The 12,500-nt window shown below is 43.9% G+C and overlaps 1 protein-coding gene across 1 annotated transcript in view; it reads right to left on the bottom strand.

Annotated features, from left to right (window-relative positions):
• LOC129111996 (BCL-6 corepressor-like) overlaps positions 1-11,413 on the bottom strand; it is a 30,037-nt gene extending 18,624 nt beyond the window's left edge. The window contains exons 1-4 of the mRNA XM_054624168.1: positions 11,263-11,413; positions 10,580-10,672; positions 7,998-8,073; positions 3,048-6,497 (exon numbers count right to left, since the gene is read on the bottom strand). Of these exons, the coding sequence (XP_054480143.1) occupies positions 3,048-6,497; positions 7,998-8,000 (3,453 nt within the window). The 5' untranslated portion in view covers positions 8,001-8,073; positions 10,580-10,672; positions 11,263-11,413. The remainder of the gene's footprint in view (positions 1-3,047; positions 6,498-7,997; positions 8,074-10,579; positions 10,673-11,262) is intronic.
• Positions 11,414-12,500: the final 1,087 nt, after the last annotated feature.

Below are 12,500 nucleotides of genomic sequence, written 5' to 3'. Positions count from 1 at the left end.
ATCAGCATCATAACAGCAGCTGGCAGATCTTTGCTATCTGTGGCAGCTTCAACAATAAGAACCTCAATTTCCAGAAGCGTTCTGTGACTCTGCAGCTTTAAAGGAGAAATAAAACTCTGTGTTGCTTTTGAAACAAACTGACAGAAACTATAAAGTGTGTGAAGCCGTGAACAGGTGATTCCAGAGATGACTTTTCATTTCTAGTGATGTTGAAACTTCTCTTCCCGTCAGTTTTTTCTCACGTCAGGATTAAATCTGCTAAAACAGACAAATATCCAGGATGTTCAACCAAACCTCGTAACCGTTGGTAACCGTTGGTAATCACTCGTAACCGTTGGTAATCACTCGTAACCGTTGGTAACCACTCGTAACCGGTCCCCGTGCGCTCCCTGACAGGCCAGTATTTCTCGCTCACCTCACTTTGCCCTGAACCACAAACCCATTTTAAAAATTAATGGCCCGTGAAACGATCTACAAATCCATCCGACGCCGGCGCCCCGAGCCGGCAGCTCCTCGGGGGCGGAGGAGCGAGATGTGAGTTCATTTGAGCGTTAACCCTCCTCCACCTCGACGGACCGAACCCGAAGACTTCCTGAGGGAATCATCAGCCCGACAGCAGAGAGATGATTCACATACAACTCCGCTGATGTTCTCAATGAGGGAGGAAATATCTGCTCACCAACAAAAATACTCACTGAGCAGCTCTGGAAATATTTCAAATGTTCTCTACAAACTAATTTAAAACAAGGCTCCAATATTGAAATAACAAGATAAAACATGATCAGTAAAATGTTTAATCATAAAAGAAAGAAAAGTAAAGCAAGGAAAATACTTTCATTTCTAAAGTTTGAAATCTACACGTTTGAGGGGTACAACGGCGTATTGGGGTCATTTTAAGGTTAAAATAAATATACATTATAGAGCTATGGAGGGGTTAATATTGCAAGAAAAAACTCACTAATATACGAGAAAAACGCTGATGTCTGATATTTAAGTGGTACATTTTGGAGAAAAAACAACTAATTTGTAAGAAAGAAACTCTGATAATCTCTGAGACTCAAAGCGTAAATTTACGAGAAAAAAGTCACTAATTACTTAAAAAAAACTACGATATTCTTCAAAATTAGGGTCACAGACAAAAAAACACTAATTACGAGAAAGACAATTGGATATTGTCTGAGATAAAAATAATACATTTATGTCTAATTAATTCATGAGGAAAAAACTTGTTATATTCTCTGAGATTGATGCCACTCTGTGTCTTAAATTATGTCACAGTTTTGGTGTTTGACTCATTTGGTTTTGGTCCAATCCTCACCACAAAGAGAAGCTGTTTAATGGGAAATGTAGTTCATTACTTATTTATTCTTATTTATAAACTCAAAACAGATTCCATGAGAGAAAACTCAACAGAAGCCTCAAACGCTCTGAAACTAATCTGGACTCCGGGGACGGGGAGGAAAAATAAAGAGGAGGATTCCATTAAAAGAACTGCTCTCCATCCTCCGTTGGTGAGGGAGGAGGAGGAGGAGGAGGAGGAGGAGCAGAGATTTAATTCTAGTTGAAGGGGGATCTCGAGGGGACGAGGAGGTGCAGAGAAAGAAGCGACGAACAGAGAAACAAAAATAGAGCAAAAAGCCAACGTAGAGAAGAAAGGAAAAAGGAGAGACCAAGAAGAAGATGAATAAATACCTAAAGACAGGTTTTACTTTCTGCCTCCATTTCCCTCATTTTTTTGGGAAAAACCAGCAGGATAACACACACACACACACACACACACACACACACACACACACTGTTATCCTAACCCGACCTCAGAACGACCCCGAACAAACGGTGGGCGGAAAAACAAGACGGGAAAGATAAACCAGTGAAGGAGGAGGAAGTTCTCCTCGTTACACCTCCTCTTTTGCGTCACTTTCAACAAAATAAGGATGCATCCCCGTGATGAATATCACCACCTCGTCTCAAAGCTGCTGTTAGGATTCATGCATTCACATACAGTGGTTATCACTCTGCAGTAAATCACATACCAACACTGAAGGTTTGATTACTGGAGGAGCGGTGTGGTTCAAAGACTACATGAACCTATAAATACTTCATTTCAGGCCGTACCTCGTTACTTGACAAAGTAAATGTAATGATATTACAGATATCCTCTTTGCAACATGTTATATTACTTTATGGCTGCTAAAGGTAGTATAATTATTATTATTTTAGGATCAAGTCCCATATTGGCAAAACACCAGGATTCATCAACGCAAGACAAGAACATCTTCAGTATATTTGGAAGATTCCAATATTTGATATTTGGGAAATGACTTCTTTCTACATGCAGGTTAGGGAAAGATCGTTGCAACCTAACAGCCGTGTTAAAGGGCAAACATTTAGTTCAGATCTTTGACAGAAGTCAGGCGTGCTACACCTCCATCAACGACCTCAATGACCTCCTCATAAAGGACACACTACTTCCTGTGTTGACGCTGAACTTTGGTGCTGGATGTTGAATGTAGAGTTTAAAATCATCTGATGAGATTCTAATCCCTCGGGATCCTGAGGGATTAGAATCTGGACTCCTCTGATACCAACGACCAAACTCCTGGAAACCCTCCTTAGAATAGGAACACATTCAGCTATCCTGACATCCATTATTGTTTGTCAAACCATGCAACATTAACAATTTGTGTTGCACTTTCCTCCGATCCCAATTATCACCACCTTGTACACTTAAGTATCAACTTTTTACACCTCCGTCAACTTCCTAGCACCTTCTTGGATCTCCACTGAACTCTTTACTCTTTGTAGAAACAAAGACAAACCATGGGGTCAAAAATCCACCGACATGTTTTAGCTGTGGATTAAAGACCATCCTTTATGGGGAACCAGAAGGAACCACTACAACGTTCAGGTCAAAGGAATGAATGACAAGAACTGATTCAACTCCAGACCGCCACAGAGAATCAGATTTGCCCGACTATCTCCATTTCATCGACTCATGAAGGGCTGAATAAGTAAAAAGAGATCTTAAATGTAGAGTTGGATCTTACCTGAAGGGCTTTCTGCTCCCTGCTCAGCTTGCTGGAGTCGGCGTAGAGCTCCGTGGTCACGCATTTGATCCGGTCGCCCACGTAGCCGGTCGAGTTGGCGATGCGTCTGGTGAGTCCGGAGCGCCGGCCCTTACCGCAGCACGAGTCCTCATCGTCGTCCTCGAGGGGATCCAAGCCGTCCTGGATGTCGTCCTCGTCGTCTCCACAGCTGGTGGTTGTTTCTCTCCTGGACTCTCCCTCATCGTACTTTAGGTCTTTGTTCACTGCCGGTTCTTGAGTCATATCTGCAGGCGTCACGCTAAAGCCTCCATTGGTAGGATTTGCAGGTGAAAGATGCCGACAATTTGGGCTCCGAGGAAAACTGTTTCCATAAGTGGGGACCCTGAGGTTGTTATGTGCACAGGTTTGGTTATTTCCAAAAGAGTTGTTTCCACAAGTAGGAGCTCTGAGATCGACGTTGCCACAAACCGGGCGCACAGCATTGCGGTTTTCGTAATCTGTAAATCTGGGATTTGGAGACACAGGGTTGCTACTTCCATGAGTTGGGCCGCTGAAAATTCTGGGTTCACAAGTTGGAGCCAGATTTCTACAACAGGGGCCCACGAAACTTCTGCTGACATCTCCGCTGTTACATGTGGGCGTCCTGGTGTTCATGACCCTGGGGTTAAAACTCCTGCATGCTGGGACCTGGGGGCTAAAATCTCTACTTGCTGGTCCTTTACTGCTGCAAACTGGACTGTCTGGATGACAGGTGCCCCCATAAGGTGGACTCCTCGGTCTGGTGACTGCACACACTGATCCCATGATGTTGTTGGAATTGTTGTTACCTAAACTACTTTCTTTGCTAAATGGATCCAATGAGTTTCCATCTCTTGAAGGGCTTTGTTGGAGGCTGACATTTTTATTGGCTGAGGTTGACTTAGCTTCATTGCTAGCGCTCTCAACTCCAGTAGTCCGACCACCAGTGACGTCCGTTATCACGTCACCACTAGAGGCACCAGTTTTAGATTTTCTAGAAAATTGCTGTGGAGAAGTTCGGGCACAGCGCATTGTTTGCTCCTCTGGGATGTCTGGGAAAGGACTAAGTGATTCCTCCACCTCTGGGATCTCCTCTGGGATCTCCTCACTGGGAGGATGAGGTGATGAAGACTTGTGATGGAGGTGTTGTTGTTGGGAGGTGTTTGGTAATAAGCTTTGTCTCTGTTCGGCAACCTGGCTGGGAGGAGGAACTTTTCGAGCCTCACTTTCTTCTCTTATGGTAGGTGAGGAGCTGTGCTTGTTGGTGGACAATTCTTCATCTTCGTCATCACGCACCAGGTCAATACAAACTACATCATCTCTGGTAGAAGTGAGGCTTTTACCTGAAATCTTTACGGTTGGGTTTGTGGACTTGTCTCTCTCGATGTCACTCTTCTGGGAGCAATCAGTATCCGGCCTTTCCTGGTTCCTGTACGGTTCAGCATTCCAGGTTTTATCCTGGTTCTCAATCCGGTCAAGACCTGCGTGGGAGGAAACAGGTGGAGGGGCCATCCCCCGGGAATTCTGGTATGTCATGAAGTCACCCTGGTTTGAATGCACCCCAAATTGAAGTCCATGTTTTGGTGCAATGCAAGGTGGGTAAAAGCTGCTGTTGCCAAGCAAAGCTGGATGGGTATAGACAGGCCCTTTGCCTGGTATGGTCATGCGTTGCAAGGACATATTCTCAGCAACTGAGTAAGGGATGTAGCGGTTAGTGTAACCTAAACCAGGAGGGAGGTAGGAGTCGCCGTAGATTTGACCGGAGGAGTTTCCATTTCCCGCACGAGATTGCTGAGGATGAGGTTGCCTCTCTTGAGCCTCTGGTTTATCAGGAGTTGTAGTCTGTTTTTCAGGGTGAGTCTCTCCTTTACTGTTTGGATTCTCAAAATCAGTAGCGGGGACTCGTGGCCATTCGACTTTGGCCTTTGGGGAAGGAGGTGACGCAGAGGGTCGTCCAGCTGAGGCAGGACTGTGAATGCCGGTGACCTCAACTGTCTTAGAGCTGGGTGAGCTTTGAGAAGTCGTGTCTAGACTCTTGTTTTTCATAATTTGGGAGCCCCTGCTGTGCTGTGCAGAGCTGACAGCTGGGGAAGGACCCGGTACAACCCAAGGGGAGGGCGCAGTGCTGATCCCTTCAGGACGATCTGGGGTCTTTGCTGACGTGGTAACGGGTGGGTTCTGATAATGAGATGGTGGTAAATACCCCAACTTGGCCAGGTCCTCTAATTTAGACGGGAATCCATTTGAGAATTCTTCCAACTCTTTGGCGGACATATCCAAAGGTTTTTCCCTGGGATTTTTGGCAGACTTTTGAGGTACAGCTTTGTCCAGTGACGTCTTTGCAGGTGATACCTCTGCAGTACTGCGGTCCGAGCTGGCATCTTTGGTTTTGTTGCTGCCTGAAGTGGTCATGTAAAAGGGGCGAGACACTGACAGCGAGGTTGAGGATGAGGTGGTCCTTCTGTAAAGCGACTTCTGGAGGTCTGTAGTGGTGTTGGTGAGGGTTTGGGCAACCGTGCATGGGGGATGGGGAACTGGGGGTGACTCTGAGGGGGCAGCTGAGCTGCTAACAGGGGCACCACTACTTCCACCACTGCTGCTGGTAATCGTGTTCTTGGTGGAAGTGGGTTGACTGGACTTTGCGCCACTGCTACTGCTGCCATGCTGTCGCTCGGTATGATGAACCGCTTGAGGCTCCTGGTGGATCTGTGGACTGGTGCTAAAGGCAGAGGGTTCCTGATGCACCTGAGGACCGAGTAAGGCCTTGTCCTGACAGTGGGGCAGCGGTGACAGGACAGCAGGAGCTGTAGTTGCATTAGGGATCCTGATCAGAGGGCCCAGCGGGGAGGAGATATGGGCCGGGCCATAATGAGGCAGGTAGAAGAGTCTGTCCTCCCCAGGTGTGCTGCTTCCTGCCCCACCAGCACATAGAGACTGGTATGCCAGCTGCTGGTGAAGGAAGGGCGATGGCTGGGACAGGAAGGAGGCCTTGTACGCCATGTCCAGGAACGGGTACATTGTTGCATCAGCGTAAGGGCTGAACCAGGGCAATCTCAGGAAGCCCCCCGCACCATTCAGACCCAGCTCTGACTGCTTGTCGTTGGATAAGAGTCGGCGGTCCAGCCCAAAACCGTCACCTCCTGCACCAGGAACCATCAAGGGTTTTTGCAGCCCTGGAGGTGGGCTCTTATAAAGTCCAACATATCCATTCGCAGATTTCTGGCCATCCAGCAGGGTTACGCCGGGTTTGTAGAGGAGATCGTAGCCAAGCGGGAGAGAAGCGCCGGCCTCCTGGGGCTTCTCAGCAGAGAGGGGTTGAAGGCCGGGATAGAAGATTCCTGCGTGGGGGCGGTAGTTCTCCCCCACCAGAGCGTTGCGGTCGATGCTGAGGCCAGCTAGCGGGTTCATCCTGTAAGATGCGCTGGCATCCACCTGCAACGTGGAGAGGAGAGGCAAATAAGTAACGACCAAACTGGAGGGTAACTTCTGCAAAACAGAACCAAAGACTGTACAACGGCATTCCTACGAAGGACACACTTACAAGTTCATAACACCAGAAACTGCTTCCTGATTTGATGAAGTTTGAATGCTTTGCATTTAATCACACTCAAAGAATTGACGTTTGCTTGAATCCGCAAGCACATTTTCTTCATATTAATAAACTGATCTGTGATTATTTCTTCCTTATTTTCGCGGCGTTATGCGTCGTGACGTTTCATTTCTTGAAACGCTGTGTGGTGACGCGACATTTTGTTTATTTACACCAAAAGTACTGTGGAAATGTGTTTGCTTGATCAGCAACCCGTTTTCTTCCTATAAATAACAGGATATGGATTTAATCGGAGCGACTCTTTAGTTCAGTAAAATCTCTGAAATAAACCGTTGAGTGTTCCGCGGCCCTTCAGGGACAAACAGGAATGAGAACGATCTCCAGTACGGGACGGGAGTCTGTGATTTCATTTCTCCTTTCATGGGGAAAAATAAGAGCAGCCTTTTCTGTTCTTTTTTTTGTATTCCTGGATGACATATGACGCCTGGAGCTCCTCTCTCACTCTCCCCGACAGATCCAGGAAACAGAGAGAGAAAAGAGGAGGCGTGAGATAAACAAAGGGAGGGCGAGAGACAAAGGGAAAGCACGGCAGTGAGAGAGAGAGAGAGACTCAGCGAGAGCGATGCTGAAGGAAAAAACGGACTAATTGAATTTCCTGTCACACGGCGTCGTGAACCATCTCTGATTGGCTATCAGCCGCAGGGCCATTAGGAAATGATCCAGACAGCTGGGTGGTCGTCTGAGATGAGGAGGGAGGAGAGAGACTTCACTCGCTCCCTTTCTCAAGGCACCAAAGAAAAAAAACTAAACGAAAGACTGAAAAATGTGGCTGGAGGAAAATTAGGTTGGAGGAATTTGGGAATTAGTGGAAAATCATTGACGAGCAGTTTTTGTGCTTTATTAAGTTATTTATGTTGCATATCGTGACGCTACATTTGGCGACGTTACGTTTTGTGACGTTACGTTTGGCGACGCTACATTTGGCGACGTTACGTTTGGCGACGCTACATTTGGCGACGTTACGTTTGGCGACGTTACGTTTGGCGACGCTACATTTGGCGACGTTACGTTTGGCGACGCTACATTTGGCGACGTTACGTTTGGCGACGTTACGTTTGGCGACGCTACATTTGGCGACGTTACGTTTGGCGACGCTACATTTGGCGACGTTACGTTTGGCGACGTTACGTTTGGCGACGTTACGTTTGGCGACGCTACGTTTGGCGACGTTACGTTTGCCGACGTTACGTTTGGCGACGTTACGTTTGGTGACGTTACGTTTGGCGACGTTACGTTTGGTGACGTTACGTTTGGTCATTTAAATCAAACAATGCCTGGGCTACAACATCAAAACTTGACTTGAACTTGACCTCTGACCTCACCATGCTGTGAGCCCGTGGGGGGGTTCTGCTTCAGACGGGAGCGTCTGCAACGAGGACGCCGTTCAGTCCGCCATGTCTGAAGATGAAGAGAAAAACCACATCAGAGAAAGACGTTTCAAAACACTCTGAAACACTGAGGTCTCACTCTGTGATAAATATCAAGGACATTTTAACATTTATTTAAACTTAAATAATGTGTTAATCCTTCTTAAATTAGCCAGATGTGTCGACATCTTTAAAGTCCTCAAACTACAAACCTGCAGGTTGAAAAGCTGCATTGTTCCTGTATTATATTATATATTTCACACTATGTAGTTGGTGGAAAACGCTCGTGAAATATGGAAGCCAAACAGATGTGTTGTGACATGTTACAGGTTTGGTATTTAATCATGAAAGACTAAAATAAAATGATGGAAAACAGAATCATAGAAATCCTTTTTCTCTGTTTGAAACGCTGGTTTGGTGTTTTCACATTCATGTCTGTGGACGTTTGGGTTCAGACGTTATGAACACGTTTATTTAACATAATGAATTAAAATGGTTTAAATTCAGATGAATCTTGTGAGTAAAAACAACAACAAAGAAGGAAAAACGGTTTTTAGACGTTAAAATTCTAAAGAAAGTCAACAGAGTCTGGTGTGTGGTTCACGATCATTTCAGCTGCACACACACACACACACACAGTGATGTTACGAGGCTTGACGTGTGTGTGTGTGTGTGTGTGTGTGTGTGTGTGTGTGTGTGTGTGTGTGTGTGTGTGTGTGTGTGTGTGTTTTTTATCGCCCAGCCGGAGGACTGATAAGGCACGTCGCCTCGTTTCCCGAGGAAGGAATAATCCCTCAGAGAGAGAGGACGGATCAGCGCTCCACAAACACACACACATCGAATATGTGTGTGCTGCTGCAGCGCACACACACACACACACACACACACACACACACACACACACACACACACACACACACACACACACACACACACACACAGAGTGATTGATGGCTGTTAGGGAGCTGGGATTTCAATAACGGCTCTTGTCGCCAGGCCATTGAAGGACAGCTGTGTGTGTGTGTGTGTGTGTGTGTGTGTGTGTGTGGCGTGTGGCCATGCTCATCCATCAAACACACACACACACACACACACACACACACACACACACACACACACACACACACACACACACACACACACACACACACACACACACACACACACACAGCTGGATTTGCTCTCTGGGAAGTTTATTGGAGGATTTGAGGCCAGACTGTGTGGAGAACAACAAGGTTTCCATCAGTGGTGGAATGTAACCAAGTACACAGTTGAGGTACTTTACTTGAGTATTTCTACTTCACTACATTTATCTGACAGCTTTAGTTACTTTGTAAATTTGGATTTGTACACAGAAACATATGAAGAGCTTGTAAAATCTAAGGTTTAGTTTTAAATTTAAACCAGTTAAATTAACAATTAGCCCCTTAATCAATGAATCAATGAATCAATGAATCAATGAATCAATGAACATATTAACAAAATGGCCAATTAGTCCATTAATTGGTCTTTAACTCTTCTCTATATTACCTCCTCAGTTATTTTGAATTGTTGAATAACAGATGTAACTTTACATCAAAGGAAATAAAAGTTTTTCTGTTAGCGTCTCTGCCTCTTTAACAGACACATTTCCCAGAGTTCATTGGGGCGGTTGATAACTTTTAGGTTAAATAAACGTTTTTTTATGATCATTAATGTAATGAAATAAAAGCTAAGCTAACGCTAGCATCATCTCTGCTAGCTGCCCTCCAGGACGTTAAACGTGAAACGTTTCAATCAGAGGAGGAGACCTTTGTGGTTAAAAACCTCCTGAAAGACTACAACTCCCATGATCCTACGCTGCTTCACAGAGTCACCAAACCAGATATTTTCTTAGCGCTTTCATTCATTCATGTTTCCTCTAAATAACGGATGCAGTACTTGTACTAGTAGTACTTCTATTTGTACATCAAACAATGCGATGCTCAATGATACAGCAGCCATGCCCCTAGTGGACACACAGAGAACTACAAGTATGAGCCCCAAACGTGAGAAAAACTACAATCATATGAAATAATGAATATTATTAAACCCTGATTTGATAGTCTTCTTCTTCACTGCTTTTGTCTCTGCGTTGAAGGAGGCTCGTTAAACGAGGTTCCTGTCAGAGAAACAGAAGCAGATCAGTTGAAGATAAAACTAAACGCTGGATTTATGAATGAAGTCTGGTTGAACATTCAGATTCAGCTGAACACTTGTTTCTGCTGTTTACGTGACGATAAGTAACTTTAAACAAGTTTAAAGTGAATGTTTGTGTTTTATTTGTCTTCAGAAGTAAACATGTCATTTTATTGGCTCGTTAAACGTCTTTAAATTAAAGCTGCTCGATTAATAGGTGATTATTTTATTGATTATTGGTTTAATTTTAAGTTTATTTAATGTCTAAAGTCCAAAACCTAAAAAGATTTAATTCAGTTTTACTTGATGAATAATGAACCTCAATTCTTTGTTCATCAATCGACTAATCAATAAGAGGACTGATAGGTTTGACCTCTGACCTCCCAGGAAGCAGCAGGTTCGTGTCCTTCTCGCCTCCTTTCCTCATGTCCTCGTGTCCTTTAGAGACACTGAACCCTGTCGAATGTCTCAACCTGTAAATATCAAACAAATTAAATAAAGTTCAATCAAAACAGGAAACTCAATAAATAAATACTGCAGTATTAATATAATTATTATTATAATTATTATAATTATTATTATTATTATGAGTTCTACTAAAGTTTGCAAAGTGGCACAAACACAAACAATAATGTTTTAATATTTAAAAGAAGTAACCTGCACATCTAAATAAAGTTTATGAACGATAATAATAATAATAATAATGATTATTATAATAATAATCGTAATAATGATTATAATAATAATAATGATAATAATTAATATTATAATATAATAACAATAATAATAATAACAACAATAATAATAACAATCACAATAATAATAACAATAATAATAATCACAATAATAATCACAATAATAATTATAATAATAATAATAATCACAATAATAATAATAATATAATAATAATAATAATTATTATAATAATAACCACAATAATAATAATAATCACAATAATAATAATCACAATAATAATAATAATAATCACAATAATAATAATAATAATCACAATAATAATAATAATCATAATCACAACAATCATAATGTTCTATGTTAAACTCACCTTCCACTCTTCTTCTGCTGATTATAATCCAGTGTTTATTGTTTCATCAGAACATTGATTCTCTCCTCATCGATCCGTGCGTGTGAAGGACGGGGGGCGTGCACGCTGTCCGTCTGCTTTCCTCCAAAAGAAACAAACGCGTCCGGAGCGGCAGAGCAAGCGGCAGAGCGGCAGAGCGGCGGGACGAACACGCGGTGACCGGAGCGGCAGAGCGGCGTGTGTGTGTGTGTGTGTGTGTGTGTGTGTGTATGTGTGTGTGTGTGTGTGTGTGTGTGTGTGTGTATGTGTGTGTGTGTGTGTATATGTGTGTGTGTGTGTGTGTGTGTGTGTGTGTAGTGTGTGTGTGTGTATGTGTGTGTGTGTGTGTGTGTGTATGTGTGTGTGTGTGTGTGTGTGTGTGTGTGTGTATGTGTGTGTGTATGTGTGTGTGTATATGTGTGTGTGTGTGTGTGTGTGTGTGTGTGTGTGTGTGTGTGTATGTGTGTGTGTATGTGTGTGTGTGTGTGTGTATGTGTGTGTGTGTGTGTATATGTGTGTATATATATGTGTGTGTGTATGTGTGTATGTGTGTGTGTGTGTGTGTGTGTGTGTGTGTGTGTGTATATGTGTGTGTGTGTGTGTGTGTGTGTGTATATGTGTGTGTGTGTGTGTGTGTGTGTGTGTGTGTGTATATATATGTGTGTGTGTGTGTGTGTGTGTGTGTATATATATGTGTGTGTGTGTGTGTGTGTGTGTGTGTGTGTGTGTGTGTGTGTGTGTGTGTGTGTGTGTGTGTGTGTGTGTGTGTGTGTGTGTGTGTGTGTGTGTGTGTGTGTGTGTGTGTGTGTGTGTGTGTGTATATGTGTGTGTGTGTGTGTGTGTGTGTGTGTGTGTGTGTGTGTGTGTGTGTGTGTGTGTGTGTGTGTGTGTGTGTGTGTGTGTGTGTGTGTGTGTGTGTGTGTGTGTGTATATGTGTGTGTGTGTCAGCGGGATGTGATCCAGAGACTCATCTCAATAATCCTCCTCGAGCAGGAATGTCTTCCTCATGGCTCCTTCTGTCCTCTTCCTCCTCTTCCTCCTCTCCTTCTTCTTCTTCTTCTTCTTCTTCTTCTTCTTCTTCTTCTTCTTCTTCTTCTTCTTCTTCTCTTCTCGACGTCGCTCCTCTTCGTCAAGCTTCTCTCGACGCACCGACGCGGTACCGCTGCGCGCCTTCACAATAAAAGCACAGCGAACCTAAACAGAGTGATACCACAGTTACT

The sequence above is a fragment of the Anoplopoma fimbria genome, chromosome 22, assembly GCF_027596085.1.
Source record: "Anoplopoma fimbria isolate UVic2021 breed Golden Eagle Sablefish chromosome 22, Afim_UVic_2022, whole genome shotgun sequence".
Classification (NCBI taxonomy): domain Eukaryota; kingdom Metazoa; phylum Chordata; class Actinopteri; order Perciformes; family Anoplopomatidae; genus Anoplopoma; species Anoplopoma fimbria.
The sequence above is the reverse complement of the archived record's forward strand: the minus strand, read 5'-3'. Positions and strand labels throughout refer to the sequence as shown.